Source organism: Cygnus atratus, chromosome 9 (assembly GCF_013377495.2).
Source record: "Cygnus atratus isolate AKBS03 ecotype Queensland, Australia chromosome 9, CAtr_DNAZoo_HiC_assembly, whole genome shotgun sequence".
NCBI lineage: Eukaryota > Metazoa > Chordata > Aves > Anseriformes > Anatidae > Cygnus > Cygnus atratus.
The window spans coordinates 17568867-17592393 of NC_066370.1; the positions used below are offsets into that span (position 1 = coordinate 17568867).

A 23527-nucleotide genomic window follows, 5' to 3' on the forward strand; every position below is an offset into this window, starting at 1 on the left:
ATTAAAGACCATAAATGCTGAACACATCCTAGAAGCTATATTCTGCTCCACAGAACATTGTTGTTTTCCAGTCATTGTTTTGTACACACAGACACTGTGAAACTAAATATAAAGGAGGGGTCCAGCACTGCTAAGCTGCTCTCTGGCTGAATCGTAGAATCTCTACCAGCAGCCTCACACTTCTCCCTTTCGCTCTCTTTCTATACATAATTCGGGCATTTTCATTCAGGTATTTGAAAGTCAGGTGAGGTGGCTGCTCCAGAGTAAAGCTAATCCACATTCTGGAAGTCCAGGCACAACTTCAGATGTGGGAGACTTGTACTTCATTTCCTACTTGCTAGGAGACTGGTTTAACTCTTAAACGGTTATGGAGAGCCACCATTGCCTTCTCTGGCTTGAACCGTCTATCGGGGTGCCTTAGGTATGCTCAGAGTTCATCTGGCACACTAAAACTTGGGGATTTAGGCACTGCAGTGCCCAGCTCATGGCACTCAAATGACCTTAGATGGAAAACAAACTTTGTTTTGTTTAGGTCAGCTGAGCAATGCAAAACCATAATAATACGTGCCTAACTGGATGGGGATTTTTTTTGGCACGCTAGTCTAGATTTAAGCAACTAATTTTGATCTAAGTTCTTAAAAACAATTTTGTGCCTTTTCAGGTCTTATATCAAACCCTCAAATCTGTACAAAATATTCCATGAAAATTTCTCCAAAACACCTGCATTGCAGAATAAAATCTGAATATCTGAACAGGAATTACTGGAAATATTCAGATTAATCAGAGAAATAAAGAGCTGATGCAAAAGATTTAGAAACTACGTCTCATTTCCTATTCCAAATGAATTCAGTGACAAAAGCTGCTATATAATTAAATTCGCTGCTGAATGTGATCCTTAGAACCGATTCAAATTCTGTTTTCTGATTTATCGTGGTTCTGCTCTCCCAGTTTACACGGGTGTCTGGTGAGATTTGGTCCCTAACAGAATGTGTCCTGTTTACCAGAAAGCTTAACCAGCCCTAGCATCTCTCCACATTTAACAGTAGGGATCATCTTTCTCTTGCATGTACTGTACTTAGTTGGTAGAGGAGCATGTAAAAATTATCTTAATTTTTTGCTGATGCTTTCTTCTTTTTAGCAGACTTCGCAATGTCCTACCTGATAAAATTTACTTTGGCCAATATTAATCAGTCAGCCTGATGTCCTAACATTTACTTTTCTCTTTTGTTGTTTGCAATGCATTCTTGGAACCGGGACAAATATCAGACATGCACTCATGCAAAGTCTGTGGTATGTACTATATAAATGAGACCCCGGTTCCAGCTACCTAGCCACCATCTGAACAGTATTCTTAGACTTTTACTTCTGAGAGGGATCAATTTTCTCTGGGTGCCATGAAGGCACTACTAGCTTTAATACTGCTTGTTCAGCTTCCAGTTCACAGAGCTGTACCCACAGCTCCCCTGCCTCCCTTGGGCTGCGATGACCCAGAATCTGAAGCAGCAGCTGAAGTAGCTGTGAATTACATTAATGACCACAGCCACCACGGATACAAGTTTGCCTTGAACAGAATCGAGCAAGTCCGCGTGCTGCCGCAGGTAAGTGAGGAGACTGCAGGCTGAGCCCTGCGTTAAACTGGGAACGCTTGGAAATGACCAACGAGCCCTGCCAAGGGCTGGATCCTCACCTGGGGGGAATCAGCAGGGCTTTATTGATTTAAATGGTGCAATGCCACCTTTTAGCGGTTGAGAATCCAGGTCACTGGAATGCATCTCTCAAAGAGCAGAACAGAGGAGGGGAGAGAAACGTTAAGTTATTTTGGTACAATGCTAGAAAGAGCTCTGTTCAGAAATGCAGCACGCCTGCTAGGGCAGATCACTCACAGTGCTGATTCATGAGCCCGGTAGCTAATCTGGAGAGAAACTGTGAGGATAATTCTCATGATGCAGGTAGTATTTATTGGCTAAATGCATACCTACCGTAACTCCATGCTATTAGTGATTTTGCAGTAGGTATGAATTTTACCTAATATCCCATTGAGCTGACAAGGAAGCTGAATGGAAGTAACTGTGCTTTGCAGTCTCATTTCCACTAAGATCTACTCACATCATTCTAGCCATCTACAGAGGCAATAGAAATGGTCATGAATACAACGCATGCACACATTTAGAATCCTTGATTTTCTCAAAACATTGGAAAGGGCTGCAATTATTAACAAGAATGAAACTCCAGGGCTGTTTGCTACTTGACAAGAGAGAGATGTCATTTACAAGAGAATGAAGCAATCATTAATGAGATTAGAAGTGTCCCCACGGTTACTTACACAAAAACACTGGTGACAGTGCTTTGCTCTCATTTAATACTTTTACTCTAAAATAACTTCATTGGTTTAAAAGGAATCACTCACGACTCAAACCTCAGTGTTAATTTCAGTGCTAGGGAGCCTCATTGCTGCCCTGCCATTCACATGTCTTATATTAGAGTTGAAAATGTTTGGGAACAACCATAAAAGATCTGTCAGTCCATACAGAACATGAATACTGAGGCTGGAATTTATGTGGTGGAATTCAGTGTAATTCCAATGGAGTAAATGGGACGGGCCAATGTGCACCAGTATGCGGAGTTTATCTGGTATCTGGTTATAGATACAGATTTTTTTCATCAACAAAACCAGCTGTTGATTTTTTAAAACTACCCAACAAAATAAAATCAAGTTAAGACACCTGACCCACTATATGCAAACTGGACTTTTCAAAAATTATGGGCCAGCTCTTTAGCTGATAAAAAAAAACAGTGAGACATCGGTGGGACAATCTAGACTTACTCCAGCTAAAAATGCAGCTCTTGTTTCTTATGAAGTTATACAGTAAGGAACTATTCAGACACTAGCATATACCTGGAGCTACCCAACGACAGTCAGCAAGAGACCACAGCTCAGCCCCAGGGAAGAAATCTGGTGATGTTTTGAGAAGTAAATACCACTTTTCTTGCTTTTTTCTTCCAGGGACCAAATAATGAGATACTGTTTCTTGAACTTGACTTATTGGAGACCACATGTCCCATTCTTAGCCCTACACCTCTTGCAAATTGCACAGTAAGGAGCTTCACAGAACACGTGAGTATCCAAAGCATTACTACCTTGGTGCAAAAGTACAAGCTCAGTGTGTTGATGCTAGGGGCCAGTTATGATCAGTTAGATCATAAGGTACAAACACAACCTTCCCTTGGCTACATGTAGGGTGTTAACTAGGGAAATTACGTCAAGTCTAGCCACCAGTGACTGCAGCAGAGCTATTCTCTTCAGCCAGGGCTCTGCCCTCACAGCAATGCTCCGCTGGAATTTACTGGCCTCAGATATTTTGTTCTTATGCAAGTGTGATCCAGCTGTGAAAAGCTTTCCCTAAGCAAAGCACTGGAAGTGTTGTCTGAGTACAGGCAGCTTTGCTTCCTAAGCAGAAAGCAGAGTGAGCAATCGACAATCTAAGCCTCCTGTTTCTAGATCGGGGCCCAATTCGCAGAGCTCATGACTAAATCCACCCCTGTATTCACCAGGGCTTGGATCCCATTTTCCATGCTGGGGGAGGTAACTAACTGTTCCCTCTTCTCAGCTTTGCCTTTGACATCTCCTCCCCTGTTGGATGCTGCATGCGAGCCAGCTCACACAAGGCAGCACAGTGCTGTTACCATGGCCATTGACCAGCCGAGATTACAGCGCGAGTGTTATCAAACAGCTCTGCAGAAGGTCTTAATTCATAAGGATTCGTATTCTCTGCTCTTTATGAGAGAGGAACCTGAACTAAACGTCTATAACCTAGATACCGTGGCATTTCTGATACTTCTGAGATCCAGATTAGGATCTGAATTTTGCTGTCCGGGTCTGCCTTTTACAAAATCACAGACATCAGGACAGGCCTGCCAAGGTCTTTGCAATCAGGCTGATTCAGCAGGAACCCTCGGCCAGGATCTGTTCTTTTGAATATAGCAATCATTGCCTTTTTCAGAAATTCCTATCTATCTGTACAATGTAACCCTTTGATTTTTGTCTCTCTCTAGGCAGTTGAGGGTGACTGTGATGTTAAACTGCAGAACTTGAATGGAAAGCTGTCTGTACTTGCTAGTAAATGCCACTCACATGCAGGTAAAGATTTGGGTCTTTGTGTTTGAATCTAGAGGCTGGAGCATTGCTATAGCAGTTGCCACAGTTCACTAGCCCCACTGATTCTAAAACACTGGCAAGTACTGTGTATAAATATGGCATAAAAGAAAAACAAAAATTGGTTTTCTAAAGCCAGCTGTTCTGGAAGTCACTTCTTCCCTTTTATGATTTCACTCACCTACAAACCTGGCCCCCTCTCTTAGCTCCTCTTTACTCTAACAGCTAAGATATGCTAAGACTACCTCGGGAGCACTTCCCAGATTTGACCTAGAGATGGCTGGCACTGAAGCACTGAGGCTTTTCCTGAGGAATTTGATTCCTTGTTGGTCTGAATTTGCTAGAGTTTGTTGATCTTCAGAACCCCTTTGCCAGGTGCCCCTTATTTACTAAACCCGGCATTTTCGATATTGCCATGGGAAAGTGGAATCTGTTCTGCATGCTCTGTGTGAGAGCTCTTTGCTGGGTATGCAATGTTTTCAGGACTGTTTTTAAAACTGGTGAGTGAATGAAACACACTCTTGCAAACACAATTCCGATAAATTAAAACACTTTAATTTTTCCACCGTTTCTTGTGTGACCTGTGGCATCTTTTCAGTGGTGCCATGGATAGTTTGCCAGAAAGAAAAATGATTAAAACCTGAGTAAAAGCATTTGAAATGCACTATTGAAGCCCACAAGACTTCTGCTTGCATGAAGACTTCAGGACTTGAAAAGCAAAAGTCGTGTGAAATACTGCCATCTATAGTTAGTGCTGAAAAAAGTCCTTGCGCTATAATTTGGGACAGATGGTGAAACACAGTGTTTTGCGTCACTGAATAGGTCTGCACCGTCTTTCAAAGCAACCTCTGATGAGATTGAAACATAATCTGTTCCTACTGCAGACTCAAGTGAAGATGTTCTCCAGCTCTGCCCTGACTGCCTGCTCCTTGCGAGTCTAAACAACACTGAGGTGTTAGCAGCTGTAACTGCTGCCCTCAATGACCACAACAGCAAAACCCCTGATGCCTACCTCAGACTCCTTGAGATTGGAAGAGCCAAAATACAGGTAATTACTAGAACTAAGTCTGCCCTTCCATGTAAATAGAGCATTTCTTCCGTGGCGCTTGAGCAGTGGTAACTAGTTATGTTTGCAAACAGATCTGAATTTGCTTTAAATTGCCCTACTGAATTGCTCTTGATTTCCCAAGCATTTTGTGTCATCTTAGCCACAGGATTCCCTTTGACTTCTGTGGGAGATGCAGAGCTACAAGTCACAACATTTGCCTTTTATCTTTCCCCAGCAGCTCTGCAGTTGCAAACACTGCAAAGTCAGTTAAACATTCTTCCTGTTTTATCAGTATCACCCGGTGCACATGGTCTCTGTTGAGTTTGCTGTGGCTGCCACAAACTGCACAGCAGAAGAGGCTAAAGCTAATCTGGAGGCTTGTCAACTGCTTCCTGAGGATCAGTCTGTAAGTATGCCAGCACATCCATCCTGATCTCGCCAGCTCAGAGGTAGAAAAGAGGCATGCTGTGATGCACTTGCACTTGTACAGGAATAGACCTTTGTGAGAATGAAAGAAAGTGCAAGAGTTGTATACCACTATGATACGCCTTTCAATGCATGCTTTCTAAAGCTATATCACACCTTTCTCTTCTCTCTGATGTATCTGGGTTGAATCCTAATGCATTTGAATATATTTCAAAAAGGGTTGAGGACAAGAGCATCCTTAACACAAAATATTTTTAATAAACAGAATATATATTATAATTTACTTTTCTTAATAAGTGCACCTGAGGAAATCAAGCTCCTTTGTAGTGGGCAATACACAAACACAAAACAAAAAAGCAGACTGTTTTATCTTCCTACAATTAAAGTGCTGTCAGTATGCTTTGTTTTCATGCATAGGTTCTTGAGAACTATACTATATACTTCATCATGCTAAAATTCGTGTGTTTTTTTTTGTTTGTTTTGTTCTGATGAAACAAAAGTGTCCTAGGCAGATTCAGTGGATGGGAACAGTTTACCTAGATTCCTACATATTCCTTCCCTCCCTCATATCCAGACACACAAACAGTCTTATTCTAAAAGAATACCGGAGTTTCCCTTATTTGGTGGTTACACATTTAAACAGTTTGGCTTTTGTGTCCAACATGCTAAAAAGCAAGCACTTTACTGCTCAGATAAAGCATGAGATGTAGCTATTTCTAAATGTACTGAAATTGAAAACTATAATGCAGGTCTCCTCTATTTTCTCACTATTTTCTCTTGACTTTATTATGCTTTGCCAGAATTTCGGTTTCTGCAGAGCAGCAATGGTAACACGTCCCATAGAGGATCTCCGAGTAGACTGCGAGCTGTACGGACACCAGGTACCAAACCTGTGGATACTCCCTTCCTTTCCAAAGCATTCTAGCCTACCAGTACTGTTTGAAGCAATTGCCCTGAGTTTACCTCTTTCACTGTAGACTGCATTAGCTATCTGCAATAACTTAACAGTTTAACTTTGTATCCCAAAAAATAAGATAAGGTGGCTCCTGGTTGTCCTATGGATTTCTGTGCCAGGAATTGTGTCACCTCTGTCATTCATGCTTAACATGGTATGTTTTCCTAACTATTTGGGAGCTTCACGTGTCCAGTAAGGCAAAGGGAACCAAATTCTGCTCAGCTAAGGGGAAGGGGCAGCCAGGTATAAAAAATAAAAGAGCAACTGTGGTAGATCAAATAACTGGGAGCTTTTGCTACTGGCAGTCCTTAGACCTGACTGAATTCAGGGACCCTGAGCTGCACTGCTATAGCAAGTGAGAAACCTGTGTGCAGAGGACTTGAGTGGTCTCCAGGTATTATACCCTCCAATTGGTTTGAGAAGTGTTAACTGGTCACTGAGTACTTCCTACAGACCAAAGCTCTTAGAAACGCAACAGTAATTAACTGTCTAGAAGATATATGAAAGAAAGAATACAGCTTATAGGAGCAGCTCGGTTTGAATGTTTCACTAGCCGCATACATCGCAGTGAAAGTTCACATAGCACAGAATTTGATGATAATGATCCACCGGATACTACAAATGTGTTTCTGGGTTCCTGTGTATGTGTGTTCAAATCCAAATCAAAACTTTCCTGATGGTCAGAAACATTTTGTACCCGGGCTGGGAGTCAGTGTCTGGTTAGGAGAAGGGTACCTAGTAAGGTATCGATGACCTGTATATGATAAATCCCAAGTAACCTACACAGTTACTGTACCTGCAATAACTGTAACACACACACAAACTTTTTCTTTTCCAGCCTGGAGTTACCTTCTCTCACCCAGGCCAAGACACATCAGCAGGACTGGTACCCAGCCCTGGACAAGGCTTCACTAACCATAACCTCAGACTTTCCCACAATAGCCCTGCTGCATCTGAATCCAGCTCTTCAGAGTTTCCTTCTTCTGTGCTTTTGGCAAAATCTGTAGCAAAGAGAGCAGCTCCAGAGGTTGCTCAGCATGACAAAGTACCTCGCCCAGTTGGCTTTGCGCTTCCTCCTCCTCCATGCCCTGGCAAGGTTCGCTATTTCAAGATATAGGCTGTGTTTCAGCCATGGCAAGACAGCTGACTGAAGGATCGGCGTGCAGCAGCAGCATCAACACACGGAGCACAACACCAGGTGCAAATAGCTGAGAACTTGACTCTGGGCCCAACTGAGTTTCACGCTCCAGAGAACAGAGCTGAGGCCAGGATCTTGCAAAGGCCTGCTACAAAACATAGGGGACTGAAACATACAGCAGTGGTTTTCTCTACATACAGGGATGCTCTAGTTAAAATACAACAAAAATTGTTTCAATGAAACTGTTGAAAGAGCTATACAACAGTTGTAGCTTTGTGATAGAAACACCAGCCGAAAGATTACTTCACAATAAAATGTTCAACAAAAATGCTTTGGTACCTTCTCCCTGTATATTTTTTCATTTAGTTGTCAAGTATCTCCTTCATGGCATTATGAGTCATATTCTGGGCCTGATTTCAAAAACAGTAAGCTCCTGCATTCCTCATCAGCTTCCCTGGGATGTGTGGGTGCTGAGTGCTGCAGAAAATCAGGTCAGTCCTTTCTTTTGATCACACACCAACAGCACTAAAGAAGTGGCAGGAAAAAAATGTATTTTTCCCTTCCACCTGTAGTGTTTCCTAGCATGTACCTCCTTTTAGTACCCACCAGAAAAACCTCAATAATTTTGGATATGACATAAAGAATAATAAGAGCGTCGATGCCTACAAAAAGAACAAAGAATCAGAACACATTGCTGCACAGGCTGAAAGCATCAATACTCCCAACCACGCACATGTGTCTTCTCTGTCCTCCAGCAGATACATAGGCACAATACGATCCTGGGGTACTGTACGCCTTGTGTGCCTCTGAGGGAAAACCAGCTCAAAGGAATAAAAATACACTACAGACACGCGACTCGTGTAATAGGACCCAGACAGTGATGGCAATTTACCATTGTCCTAGCAGTCAGATCTTCCCTGTATTTCTCACGTGTTACAGCCCAAATCTATTCTAGGTAGAGAACTAAAAAGACACAGGGGCCAGAAGGATCTTTACCAGACTGGAATTGTGCAGGCCCAGGGGAGCAGTCTCAGAGGCGGTCATGAATCTTTAACCAGGAACAGCACTTGCTACAAGATAATTACCATGCAGGCAGCAAAACCTGAAGAACACATGTCATTTCTGAACTGCTTCAAATAACCTAGTCTATTCTCTTAGTTGCAACCTTCCAGCGTTCAGTAAGCAACACAACTAACATTTGTTCTTCGCGACAGTGCAACAGGTTGTTATACGGAAAGCTTCTGCTCTGCTGTGTCAATGGGGAAAAGGAAAAGCCTTATGTACTTGTATCAGTGTTCGCCTGGGTGTGTGGAGGGGAAAAAATGGAAAACCAGCCCCTACTCTGAGCCCCAGCATAATGTGATGGCGGCATCCTGCCAACAAGCTCACCCCTGTAAGGCAGCAGCTCTCCCGTTTGAGGAACACGCTGAGCTCTCGCAGGCCGTGTGTTGCAGGCAATTGCTGAAGTTACATGCCAGGCAGGTGCCCAGGGACTTTTTACTTCTTTGTAAAGCCGTGACTCCCATTTGTTCAGCGCCCAGCCATTTATTTTGAAAGTGCCGGTACTGAGCTGCATGAAATTTCTGCAGCGGGAAGGTGGGTGGCCTCCCCATCCCCGCTGCAGGAGACGTGGTACAGGATGTAACGAAATGGCCACTACTATCTGCGTTACTGTAACTTCAGATCTGAATTACTGTGGCTTCAGATACACAAGACTGGGTTTCTAACTTCCCTGGAACAAAGAGTTTTCCTAGCTTTCAGATTTTTAAAGCTAGGATTCACCTTAACTAAACCGTACAAATTGTCTTATATATAATGGAGTCGGCGCTACGTTATACCAGACAGCATTTTCCAGACTTAGTAAATTCTTTATCTGTTACCAGAAGCAGCAAGTTTATAAAAGGGATCCCGGCCTGTGGGGATCTCCGAACTCAAGAAACACTGCATTTTCTTTTTGCAATTTCCAGACACACAAAGCGAGGATATGTAGCAGAGCACCTGCAGCCCCCACACTTCACAGATGTTCACTTACACCTGGCCTAGCTACTCGTTTTTTTCCTAAAATAAAAAATAGTAGAATTGCTCTGTACTTTCTTGTGATTCCAGTTAGTAACTGCACATCATTTTTCCCCTTAACACTTGCCTCTTACAGACACATTTTCCATAACTGTTTTGAAGCAGTCGGTTTGCCTACCCTGAGCACAGCCCTGTATTCATGCACCTGGACCTCAGTAACAGATTCGGTATTTAGTAATAGATTTACTGGGCAGTGAGCGCTATTAAATGGCAATACATAAAATTCGAATGACTCCTTTCTTGAAATGCAGCATGAATAGTTTTGTCAGGTCTGCTTCACTGACTGACAATGCTTTTCAGCTTTTTCAAACCCTGTTTTGCTAAAGCATATGTACTTCATATGCTGCTTTGCCCGGACATGCTCAGATTTCCCAGCTGTGTCCATGTTTCGAGGTCAGCTACTTGAACAGAGAATTTTTTTCCTTTCCAGTGGGAGGAAGAGCACAAAGAACAGAGTCACGGATAACAATTCCTCATTATAAGAGGCACCGACACAGCCAGTACTAACTGGCACCCATCTCCATAGAAATGCCATGTACTGTAAGGATAAAGAAAATGAGTTATTATGCTGTAGCCGCAGGGGAAGCATTCCCAGGCACAAGGAACAATGTGAGTGCGTCTGCATTGCTGCTTCTGCTGTTCCTCTACTATGGCTACAGCAGCGTTTCTCAACATTCATCTCCTGTGTCCCTTCCCTCCAGGATACAGTCCGTTCATCAGCCCTCACTCTCAGTCTGAAAAGCAGCTGGTGACACTTGTGGTGGCTCAGTCTAGCAGCCCTGTGTCCCTATCTGAGTTTCTCTGTCTGCCACCAACCAAAGCCTTCCTAGAAGAGTTTCGGCCCCAGTGCTGTTGCAGGTCTTCCTGGCTGTATATAAAACCCCACTCAGCTTTCTATAGACATTCCCTGTGACAGCTTTTGCTGTCTCACAGAGGAACATCCTTTGAGCATCGCTGGGTTAAAGACATGAAATTCTTTGTAGTACCAACAATATATAAATTTAATAAGAAATCTTCACAACAGTGTTAAACAGAGATAATTTTGTCCTTCGCTAGCACGCCTCCTTCCTCACTCAGTGTGGGTACAACCCTCAAACCTAAAGCTTCGTGGTGTTATCCAAGAAATCCCTGTGATCACAAAGCCTCACGTGACTGAAAACGAGGACCAGGGAAACGGCTTCCCAGCCTCTGATGATCTTTCAAGGTGAAATACTGCAGGACTGTCCCTCAGTAGAACACCACCGACTTTTACTGGGATAATCCCCAAATAATGGTAGCTGTCATTTCTCCAGATCTTCAGGATAAGAGGTGAGATTTGCACAGCTGTTCCCACCCCTCTCACACACAGAGCTCCTGGCAGGTTGGCCACGAGGCCCACCACCGGCATTTCAAACCAAATTCTCTCTGGACAGAATTTTCCGTGACCCTTTTTCATCCGTACTCAGCAAATCACTGGAGAACCAAGAGTGGCCACAGTGCAGTCTCTTAGCTAGCAAATCAACCTCCAAATTCAGCAGTGAGGGGAGAAGTCCGAGGAAGCAATAAAGCTGCAGAGCTGAGCGGGCGCTGTGTGACACAACGGGGGCAGCTGCTAAGCCAGGGAGCGGCGTCCCCCCGAGTCGCAGCCCTCAGTCACGTCAGGACGGTTTTATTTAATGCTGCTGAAAAGGAATGGAAGCAGAGCACTGAGCAGTGCTCTAAAGAGCATTCACATAATTAAAATGGTGACATTGCTGACCAATTTTCTTTGCTCCTCGGGCCTCTAGCCACAGGCTTATGGTTCTCCTGTGGCTTCCTACGATTTAAACTGGAGTAGGCTGTGGCGGTGGTCAGAGGAGAGAAGCCAGGAAGCTAAATATTAAGTAGGTAGGACTCTTCTCCTTGAGCTAGAAAGCTAAGGTCCTAAATCATCCGGCCAAGACACAGTTAGGGAAAAGTAGCTACAGTTCTCAGAGAAATCTCTGGACGGCTCTGCAGGGTGATGTGAACTGCAAACAACTGGATGTACGTTTTCTTGATTCAAGGTACAAAAAGAATAATTTACAGGAAAAAAAAAAAAAGAGAGGGAGAGATGGCATAAAAAGGAAGGCACTGGTTACATGAAATCAAATGAAGGAAGTTCTCCCTCTAGTTTACATCACACACTCTCTCTTCTTTAAGAATTTTTTTTTCCCTGTTAGATTTTCCCCTAGACCTTTGGCTTTGAGACTAGCATAATCAGCTCCAGGTCTGTAACTTTTTTACAAGCCACCTTCCTCTCCTCTCTCCACATTTAGCTTCAGACAATTCTTCATCATTAAGTTTGGTTCTCAGGCCACAAAAATGCAGCAGCATGCTAAAATTAGTGGGGGAGTCCATGTGCAATTAAACTACTAAAGGTGTAAAATCAGTCAGTTCCATGCCCTTATCCTGTTTCCATTCAAATCAGCAAGACCTTTGTCATCATCTTACTTGGGAGAAAAACTGGATTTTTGACATAACAGAGCTTGAGCCAGAGCTGTCCTCAATGTAGGTTTATTTAAGCAATACTCGTTGCTTAAGAAAGCAGCTTTTTGTGTATTCTTGTGCTTTGTGATGAGGTCAAAATTATATGGTCTGCCCAACGTAGTCTAAATTAGAGATGTAAAGCCCAAAGGAGAAAGTGCTCTCTGGTCTCAGAGGGAGCTACAACATTTTCATAAAACCTTGTAATCATTGACTTAGTGTTTGCACTTGTATCTGCAGGTTTAAAGGTGATGGTCAGTATGTAATAAAGAGGGGACATGAGTTTATAAAGAGACAGGGCTCCTGTCTCTTTAATAGTCTGCTATTTCACACAGGTCTCAGCTCCTCCATACCAGCCTACCATTCTGATCTGCTGCACTGGTTTCCCAAGCAGAATGTTTTTACTTATTTCAGTGCTCATTGGCATACAGGGGCTTTGCTCCTGGGCTGCCTCTCCTCCTGCCAGAAAAGTGCCGAGTGCATTGCTGTCCCCCACCTGTGATGACACTGCAGTAGAGGAGGCTGCAGATCTGGCTCTTCACCAGATCAATGCTGACCGAAGAGAGGGCTACATCCTCCGCCTCTACCGGGTCTTCAGCGTCCGAGAACATCCCCAGGTGAGTTACCTCCTTGCTCTCTATCTGCTTCTCCCATGAAGAGCCCTGTGTCTATCACCATTCCCTAGCAATAGCTATTTGAACTAGGAAATATTTCAAAAGGCAAATGTAAATTTACCTTCACAGGACTCCAGGGGTGATGCCAACTTTATGCACAGATGACTAGAAACAATTTCATCACTGCTGTGGGCAATTAGAGAGCAAAGCTCAGGCACGATTCTCTGCTGCCTGCCCCTGGTATAGCTCCAGGCATTGGTTCAAATTCAGTATGAAACACCGCTACTCTGATTTAGTTTCATATTCACCTTCCTCCCACACCTTCCTCCCACTGCCTTGTGCAGTTGGCGTGCAAAGGTTATCCAGTCACCGTACATTTTGCACAAAGGATGTGAACACTAACAGGTTTTGTGGTGATTTTACCTTGCTAGGCAGCTGAACTCCACCACAATGCATCCAGCTTGGGACCAGGGAATTCCTTCACAGGTTTCTAAATGACGACTCACTCCACACAAGAAATTCAGAACTAGCTCAAGTGAAAAAATTACAAAGGGAATACATGTGGAGTATCACTCTCATAGCCTCAAATATTTTCTTTCCCTATGCACACTTAGTTTATTACTACTTGGTGTGACAAAAGCTGAACGGCACTAGCAAGGGACAACCTGAGATGAGGGCACAAACTTGTAAGGCACTGTGCAAGCACACCGATAACATTCCCTGCCATGCTTGCTCTCTTCTGGTAAACTTACCCAAAGGGCAAAGAGTTCTGAACCCTAAAAGAAACTGAGGCTTATTGCTAGATGCTTAAAGATCTGTACTGGTAAGGACATGATGCTACATCCTGCTACTCTCACAAAGACATGGTTTCTGCAGACATGCTGTGGCCTCCAGCAATGTGCGATCTCACAGCTAAAGATACACACCTTGCTAGAGCAAGGTGTTCTCTCCCTTGCTTTGCTCAGGTGACAGAACAAAGCAACTGGATCAGTTCTCTGGAGAGTTTTTGCCACATAGGACAACTGCCCGTGAGTTGGCCCAGCAGCCACACCACCAGTCACGGAGCTGGGCACCTCACCAGCCCTAGCACCGAGGGTGTACCAACGGGGGAGCCCAGCACATGGCCAGAACTCAGTCTGCCATGTCGGCCCCTAGCTAAAGATGGCCTATTGGGGCTATTTTGTACTGACAATTAGAACAACCCTATGGCCACCGAGGCTGCAGCATGCTGGGTGCAGCCATGCTGCAAACCACTTGACTCGTCTCCTTGCTTCTCCCTTCACCTGTGCCAAGTCTATCTCAGCACAAGACAATTCTGGGCCTTATTTGTCATTTGGTCTGTCGCTTAATTCCCTAGAGTCTTAACTTTCCTCTTTAGGGCCTAGGTTGATCTTTGTTTCCATGGGAGTTTAATTTACTCTTATTTTTTGCATCTAATATGCTTATCCTACAAATAAGGTGTTTCGAGACACTGTGTAATAATACACTAGACAGTCTAAGCCCTTTGTCACATTTTTGCTGCAGCCAAACACAATACATAATAAGCAGTCAGCTATGTCAGGGATAATTATGGAGAGTAACAACTTTATGCAACCTTCTATGCCCCTCAAAAAAAATCAAGAAATCTTTTTTCTTTTTTTTAGCAGTCTTTTTTTTTTTACCTCCTTTTTTTTTTTTTTTTTACTTAGGATAAAAGCATTTTCAAAATGACTTCAAATTCTAATCTGCCCTTAAGCAACTTGTGGTTCAGTTTTGCTCTAATTGAAACTAATAAGCCATCTGCTATTAACTTATATGTAAGTAGGACAGAGCTTTTCTTTCATACAAGATACTCATGATTAACTTCAATGACAGACACTTAACCAAAATTACAAATCACGCCAAAATGCTCCATTTCTTTCCCTTGCCCCAGAACTCCCCGCCACAAAGGCAATGCTGTGCTGCTGCCAAACCTTTTCTGCCTCCAAGGCTTCCCAGCACACGTGGCGGCGGCAATACTAGCATCAGCAGCACTGAGGAAGGGATCTTTTTGTCAATGCAGACAAGACATAAGTTTTTATTCAATACTAAGCAGAAATCAAAAGGCCCTTGCATAACAGTCTTTTTATGAAAATTAAAATAAGGATAATGAAACCTTCAGAGAACTGCTGAGCTCTGAATAAACCCCAAATTATCCTTTCCCCAGTAGAGAATGATACGTACTGAAGCAGGTAGACAAAAAGATGTGTAGATTTTATAATAAACTCATAATAACCAGCATATTAGAGCTGGTATTAAGCAAGAGAGCTACAGGAAACAGGAAATACAGTTTGGTCCACCCTGGCTGCATTTAATATTTCCATGATCACCAAGCTTTACAATCAGTCTTCATGATTCACTTGAGTAAATCCATCTAACATCAAACATATTTGATTGTAAGAATATTTCTTTTATGTGACCTGTGTGCTTTTGCCTCCAGAATACCCGAATGACCAATCTGAAAGCTCAAGTCACCAATCCCAGCTTTGGGACTCCTTAAAGACACCCACTTTCCTTGGCTGTTACTTGCTCATGTAGGCTAGCCTTAATAACGTTTTTTCTCATAGAGGATATATTTAAAGTTACAAGCTTGAAATGAATGCTGCAGTACTCAACAATATTTACATTTTCAGTAAATGGCAATGACTTTTTGAACAGTCTTATTTTCTGTTTACCAACATAACCTATATTAGCTATCACATTAAGGAGACCATGATCATGGTAAGGAGACCAAGATCATGGCACTTAGGTGCATTGTATGTAAACAGAAAATTATAATTTCTTCCTTCCAGAGAAGGACCTATGCAGCCAGGTGTGGGGATACTGCCATGCAACTGTACATTGTGCTGCTGCACCTCAGCTTCACTCTTTGTCAAAATAGCTTTTGATCTTTTGAAGACTTTTCGACTGTCAAAAAGAAATCAAAACTGAAATGGTACGGATGCTAGCCCCAGACTTCTACAAGGCCCCATCAAATGTTTTCTTTTCTCCATAAACTACTGAAATCAACTACAAATGAATGAATACTCCTCTCATTTAGTTTTGTTTAATCTCCTTCTTCAACAAAGAGATAATCTCAGTCCGAACATGCAACTAACACTCACATGTGAGTTCTTTAGATGTATAAATGACCGCTGGTCTCTTTCCAGCTTTCCACTGCAGAAAATAAAACATGATCCTAATAAGCTGAACCAGGAGCTGCACCATGTAGCATTTTATCCCTCAGTACTAGATCGTGTAATTGCTATATATATTGTGGTGTACTTTTAATCTTTCCTTGTCCCCTTCCCATGGAAACATGTTTGCCCAGATCTTAAGCCCTAATTGCTTTTTGCACCTGTGCTGCAGTGAACTGAATAAAGGTTTCAGTGGACTTAAGCACTGGTTCAGAACACAATCACTGGACTGAAGATTTGAGTGAGTCTGGGACATCCATGCATATATGCAAGGTGCCTCATAGCACTTTCTGGTATCTGAGAGAACACTTAGATCATCTGCATCAACACAGTCATTGTCTCTTTGCAGTGCAAAGCATTCATACTTGAAGAAGACACTACTCTAAGAAATAAGAGCTTTCTATTTCTAATGTCTACTGGGAATGTTCCATGTCAGCAGTTTATTATTATTTGTAGTAATTATTGTCTTATTCCTATTGAAGGCAAAATAACCTGCCTTTCAAATCTAATCATAAAAATGCAGTTGACAATGAAAACATCACCATGTTTAATCCCTGTTCTTGGGTTCTGGTTGGTAGGAAAATCAGAGAGAGAAACTGACTCTGAAAGGCTGTTTGTTCTTTCAGGTATGACCGAGCCCATTCTCACAGGACCTGACACTCTCCTGATTTGCCTCCATTGAGAATTTGTCCCACACTATGTTCAGTTCTCAAGATATTTGTGTGCCAAACCTGTGTGTTTTGTGTTTCTCCAACTCTCCCTTTGATTTGTTCTTACTTCATTCTGTACAAAACTGGGAGATGACCCCTTCTTTTTTGTGTTCAGGAGATCACTGGTTCTGTCTTCTACCTCGTCTTGGATGTAGTAGATACCGAATGCCATGTACTCAGCAAAAAGTTGTGGAAGAACTGCACAGCCAGACCTGCTCATAAAACTGTAAGAATTTTATTTCATATTTAATCTCAGGTATGAGAATTACTCAGGTAGTACTGACGACAAGAAAATCCCTGCACAAGCATTTTTAGTAGGCAGCAGAGCTTAGTTAGAAAACCCATTTTTAAGGTTCAGAGTTTTCCTTTGTACTATCTAACCTATTTTTAGAATGGTAAGATATACTTTATAAAATAAGAACTGAAAGTAACTTTTTGACCAGAGCTAATAAGCAGATATATCTAAATACCTATGATAGGACAGTATTTAGAATAAATGGTTTATTTTTTACAGCAAACCTGTTAAGAGTTTATTTTAATGACAGACTGTCAAGAAGGGAATAAAAGAAACTCATTTAATATAACGTGATTTTTGTTTACTTTAATTCTACTTTCATTCCAACAACTTTGCAAAAATTGTACTGAAAAGGGGAGAAAGAAGAAAGCCCAGCAAAATAAGCTGCAAAGACAGAAACTGATATAAGACTGTTGCTACCAGTGCCCAAAATGATTCTGAACAAGTGACAAACAAACTTAAAGAATTGAGGTTAACTAGAAGAAGCCTTGCATATGAAGTTAAAAAAAAAAAAAAGTTGCTACAATTAAATTGTCCTAGACTGCTTCTGAAGTCAGTTACCATTTTAAAATTATAAACAAATAAAATAAAATGGAAGAACAAAATAATTCTGCTCACTTCCACTTACAGCACTTTCAGCAGGAAAGGGGTGCAAAGAACACATGGTCAAAATGGCTTCTATGAAGCCTAGAAATGTATGTCCGAGATGCCTTGGTTATACATATGGCAATATTTAAGAAGCACTTGGAGGACGTACATTTTCAAACACAAAGACACAATGGATATTAATAGGCCACCATTTTTTTCTGCCATAAAGTCAGAGTTGTTTGGTGTGCAAGAGTGGCAGTACTGTGCCACAAGCTGGTTTAGCTTCACTCTCCTTCCTTGCTTCACAGGAAAAAGGGGAAAGCTGGGAGACAGGTGACTGGTTCCAGATACTCTGGGTTGATCTCCACCTTTAGGCTGTCTGAGATCTGTACATTGACCCAGCTTCTGAGGTGGGGGCTGGCGGGGAAAGCACTCTGTGACACTCAGGCAGCTCTCAGCTGCCAGAAGAGTGGCTCTGCATTGCCCTCCTGCAGACAAGCACTGCACCAGGATTACTCAGAATTATGCTGACACCAGGGGAAGACCTGGGCTTTTATTTCTAACGGGGTTATTCAGAAGAGAAATGTGCTCCATTCCCATTTGAGTAATGACACAACTTTATTTTTGAAAATAATTTCATGACTGTAAGAAGAAAACTAACTGCTTGCTGTCTGGGTACTAGATGATCATTGCAAGGGCTGCAATACTTATTGTTTCTACGTGTTTATATTGCTTTAGGTTTATGGTCAATGTAAAGCAATTATCTACATTAATCAGTCAAGAAAAATTGCTCATCTGAATACTTATGAGTGTGTGCTTCAGCCAGGTATGTCTTTATTTAATATGCTCACTTTAAAAAAGGACTGGAAAAATAGTTTGCCGTATAGCAATAGTTTAAATTTTAATTGTGATTATGGCAGCACAGCATTTCCATTAGCTTTCAACCAACCTAATTTTCTCAGGTCAGTGATCATAAGACCAGTGCAGTCCTGCAGCACAAAGCAGTGCAGAGAATAACTGTTTTCAGCTCTGGGAAACCCTGCAGAGCTTCTATTTGGGCTTTTACCCTCTGGTCCAAAAAGCATTTTTATGGGTTTGTGAAGGGCAGGCAAGAACAGCAAGCCTGTTCTTACTGTCAGTAGGCTGAGGTTTTTTATGCAGCGTCTCTGCCTGCATTACAAAATTTTTATGGGTCTGCACATTCATAAAGATTCAAAACTGTTGAATGAATCCAACCACATATTGCTACTCCAGGAGACTGGAGGGCAAGTGGGCTTGGTTGGGGGCACAGATGTGTTTGGAGTGACCTACACTGTCAACATGCTCTATGGTTCTGAAAACTTCTCCCTAATGACATTGTTTTGTTTGAATAAAAGTTCCACCCAGATATATTTGGGCAGTATGTCCTGACTGCCCAGTTGATGACTGTCCAACTGAGCCCAAATATTTGGAGGCTGCTGTTCAAAGCCTTGGCAAGTTCAATGGAGAGAGTGAACAAACTCATTATTTCTCTGTCCTCAATGTCACAAGAGCTTCAATGCAGGTAAGCCAAAGCTCATACGACCTGCTTTAACCTTCAGGAAGCATGGATCCACCTGTTATACTTCCTATGATTTGTTCTGTTTTACAGACTGTGTAGAAGTTATACATGTTTAGTACAGAGATTACTCCCATGGAGAATTCTGGGAAATCTGCATTAATTTAAGACTCTGACTCCATCTGTTGCAAAAAGAAGAGCTTTTTTGCAAAGCTGAAGATACAGATTTGCGTTCCAAAGTTTAGCAAAGCTTCACTGTGAGCTCTTTTTTCCACCACCACCATGAATTAATGACTCCCAATTAGAAAGTACTTAATAAAGCACAGTCACTCCTTCTAACACATACCTGTGATACATTAAATGAGTTTAAGCATGGCTGAAAATTAATTTTAGGCTAACAGAGAGTTAGTCATCACCTGGCTAAATACTGTTTATGACAGTAATATTCAGTCTTTCTAAAACTCATTATGTATAGATAGCAAGGTGGATTTCACTCTGTCTCAAACAGTTAGGTAGTACTACAATGCAGTATTTCATTGCTCCCATTTTCAAATCCAGGGGTACCTATATTTCAGATGTAGAAAAAGTGATCTTCGTCATTAAAGCTGCCTGAAATGATCAACAAGACACTGAACAGTCTCTGGATATATAGTTCTATGTGGGTGCTAACTTATTATGAAAACCAAACTTGTTTAAACTATAGCTAGTCCATGAGTCATTAGGATTGTGCACACGTAAGAAGTAAAAAATAACCAGGCAATAAAGCAGCACTGGCAAAAATCATTCTCCTGTAATACAACTAACAGCAATACCCCGAATATAACCTGCTCCTTCCACACTTAGCAGGAGCTTTACATCCATTTCAAGGGCTGTAGGACTTTTTCTCCTTCTTTACACATGCACAAGGGCTAATTCCCACTGGTTTCTTATTAACAGTGGGTCATCGGTCCAGCATATTTTGTAGAGTTTGTAATTCAGGAGACATCCTGCTCCAAAAGTGACTCGATTGCTGACATCTCCAAGTGCAAGCCTCTTTCATCTGAATTAGCTGTAAGTATAAACAACTATTTTTCAGATAATATGGTTCCTCAGCAAACACTTGTCCTGTTCCTTCGGTTCTCTGCAGACAAGAATCAAAACCCACAAATCTTTCTATGGGTTGTAGCTTCAGCTTGCATGTATACAAATTACTTTAGAATAGAAAAAAACATTTCAGTAAAAGTTCCAAATTCTTACCTAGAAGTCCATGAACAAAGAAAAAAAGACAAACAAAAAATACTATTCAGAAAAAGGCGGGTAGCCACTGCTTTACAAAAGAAACATTCTTAAGGCTTTCTTCCAAATAAACAGATACAGACAAAATATTGCAAGCAATGTATAAAGAGTATATTCACACTACAGTTGAGTCAGCTAGGGAAAACATTTAGGAACTACAGAAAAGAAAAACATAAGAGAAACTGAAAAACTAAATGGGCATGCCGACAAGAGATTCTATTTCAAGTCCCATCTCAACTGAGATCCCAGCCATGTTAACTACAGCCCAGCAAATATATAGTTGTTAGAAGAAACTTCTTGTCATGGATTCTTCCACTTATATGATTTGAAATTGTTTTTGCCTAAGAAATATCATTATGTTCTATTACACCTTGCCCGCACGGGGATATTCTGCTGGAGCAGAACTTAAGCATTCTGTTGTAGTTGGATCTTAAGTAGCCAGCTTATTTTTACTATTGTGCTACCTAACCCTCCTTTGCAAACATAAAATAAAACATCAAATGCTGCCTGTCTTTGTACGCTTGCCAATCCCAAAATAAAAGTGCCCAAGCTGCTTATCCCTTCAAATACATGTAGAAGCTATAACTACTCAGCCTTTCTTAATCATCTATTTTACAAGATAAGAGCTCAATATCAGTGCTACAATGTGAAAATAATACTTGCATTTTCTTCTTCCAGAAAATGGGTTTCTGCAAAGCCTCTGTAGTAAACAGTGACTTGGAAGACAAAAAATCTGTCACAATATCTTGTGAAATCTACAGTCCTCAGGTATTTCTTAATCTAATCTTAATGTTTTAAGACTAACACTCCTTTGGAAAACAAGAATTGAACTCTTGAAAGCCCAGCCATTTGTAAGTTTTCTTATTCACAAAGATATGGGCTTCAAGAAAGTGAAAAGGCCAAATCAGGAAGAAATCTCTCTTGTGATAAAGCAGACTGTTGCTAGGTGGATAAAAAGGTAAGAGAGTAAGTGTAGAGTCAATCACACAGACTGTGTTCAGAACGCTCAACAAAGAAATAGTAATAAATAGCAAAGGGAATCCAAAGTGTAATAACTGTGTAGTTACCCAGGATTCAAAAGAGATACTTCCATCTGTCTATCCTTGGAGCTTCTGTTCTGCAGCTGGTCTCTGAAGACTGGAAATGCGGCAGATCCTTAGTATGAAGGGTGACCTTCATATCTGAAAAAAAAATTATAACAGCTTCAATATAAGTGATGTTTATTGCCTGTTTTTTAGGATCCTGTCACTGAAGAAGAAAACCAACAAACTAACCAGCGACCTGGAGAATCCAGCCAGAATCAACAACTAGCTTCCCCTTCAGAAACCAATCCTTTCTCCTTACATCTAGAAAAAACAGTGGGCTGGGTTAAAATTCTCCCTCCTTCAACTGAAGACATCTCTCCCCATAACCTACCTGAAAGTCGAAACGAACATGAAAATAGAAAGCCAGTTCCACCTATGGCTGTAGGATCTACATCCAGTCTGCCAGCCCCTGACGGAGAAAAGACTCAAGGAGACAAACCAGACTTGACGAAACCAGTCACTGCACCAATTATTCTCCCCTTCCCTGAAGAACTTTCTCTCTCAGAATCATGCCCAGGAGAAGCAAAGGAGATAAATTCCATCCTACATCCTTTGCTGACTAGAAAGCCTGCCAAGGTCTAGTCAGCAGCCAGTCCCCTTAACCAGCTGCCACAAAATAACAGCCACAGTCGCTACGTGGTCTTCCCATTTATGTAACATCTTTAAATAAATAAATTGCTTATCACAATCTTCATCTTTGGAGTTCTCAGTTTCCTTTGGAACAGCCCCGGCTGTGCTCTCGCTGCGCTGACCCTGAGCCCCAGCAGCCAAACCTGTGGGACAGGGAAGCTCTCAGGGCCCTTACACAGTCACACTCTGCATAACAGTGTATAAACAGGGAATAGGACTTCCACACTGTTTAGCATTAAAAGCTAGTGTTTTTTTTATTACCTTATGGATCAATCTCTTATAATTACCCTTATTATACCTATATAAATATTATATATAACATTATAACGTCACATCATCTTATTATACAATGCATATTATTATATGATACATATTACATTGTGTTTTATTATATAACCTTATAATAAATCCTATTTATTTCCTAAAGAAATCAAGGACAAAGCCCCATGGTTTGAACAGAACCTTACTTTTACTTCTGCAGTTAATTTTGCAAGAATTGTACATTTTCTACTGTTTGTTCATAGTGTTTCTATTTCATCCATAAAAAATACATGAGCCCCTGTCAAGAAAATGATCAGTGTCACAATGAACAGCACAGAACAAGAAGAGGAAAAAACAAACAAACAATCTGTAAACAATAGATGACTCAGGGAATTATGTTATAAATTACCTAATTTGATGCCTTTCTTCAATATGACTGCCCATTTGAAAAATTAAACAGCATTTTAAGTAATGAATGGGGGTGGGATTTGGAACACAGCAATGATGTGAATATTATTGTTAACTGATGAGATGTATTTCAAATGTCTTTGATCATTTACATGGCATTTATTTCACCTCTTATTTCAACCTTCCAGAAGAAATTCTGAATTATTATAATGAAACATTATAAAAACATAAACAAAAGAAATACCCTACTGCATCAGAAGAGTGGTTCATCCAACCCAGTATTCCGACATGCAAAATGATTGTGGTTAGGAGAAGCATATAAGCTTGCCCCTTTCTTCAATCCATTCCCCTTGTACTTTTCCAGTATCCAGAATCATTGTACGAGGGATTTTAAAGAGTACTTCTCTGCTTAGGCCTAGTATCCACTTGTACCTGCTTTCCAAGAACTTTTGGAACTTTTTTGGTCCATGCTGTTGGAGCATGGACCTGCTGTCCATGTGTGGGAAGTGTGTCCATGAACTTTTCTAAACCATTTCTGACCCTGCTGATACCGTTTGTCTCCACATCTTTCTGTGGCAAAGAGTTCCAGAAGTTTACTACTACTACATAGAGACATACTATTTTTATCTGTTTTAAACTGATTCACACCA

General features: G+C 41.5%; 2 protein-coding genes across 2 annotated transcripts; both read left to right on the forward strand.

Moving 5' to 3' along the window:
* The first annotated feature begins 1394 nt into the window (after positions 1-1394).
* On the forward strand, positions 1395-7699 carry AHSG (alpha 2-HS glycoprotein). Its single transcript, XM_035557315.1, has 7 exons — positions 1395-1598; positions 3005-3115; positions 4054-4138; positions 5038-5201; positions 5494-5607; positions 6428-6508; positions 7421-7699. The coding sequence occupies exons 1-7, from the start codon at positions 1395-1397 to the stop codon at positions 7697-7699; spliced, it is 1038 nt and encodes a 345-aa protein (XP_035413208.1).
* A 4976-nt stretch (positions 7700-12675) lies between these two features.
* On the forward strand, positions 12676-22160 carry FETUB (fetuin B). Its single transcript, XM_035557314.1, has 7 exons — positions 12676-12897; positions 16914-17024; positions 18420-18507; positions 19058-19224; positions 20155-20268; positions 21172-21261; positions 21732-22160. The coding sequence occupies exons 1-7, from the start codon at positions 12676-12678 to the stop codon at positions 22158-22160; spliced, it is 1221 nt and encodes a 406-aa protein (XP_035413207.1).
* Positions 22161-23527: the final 1367 nt, after the last annotated feature.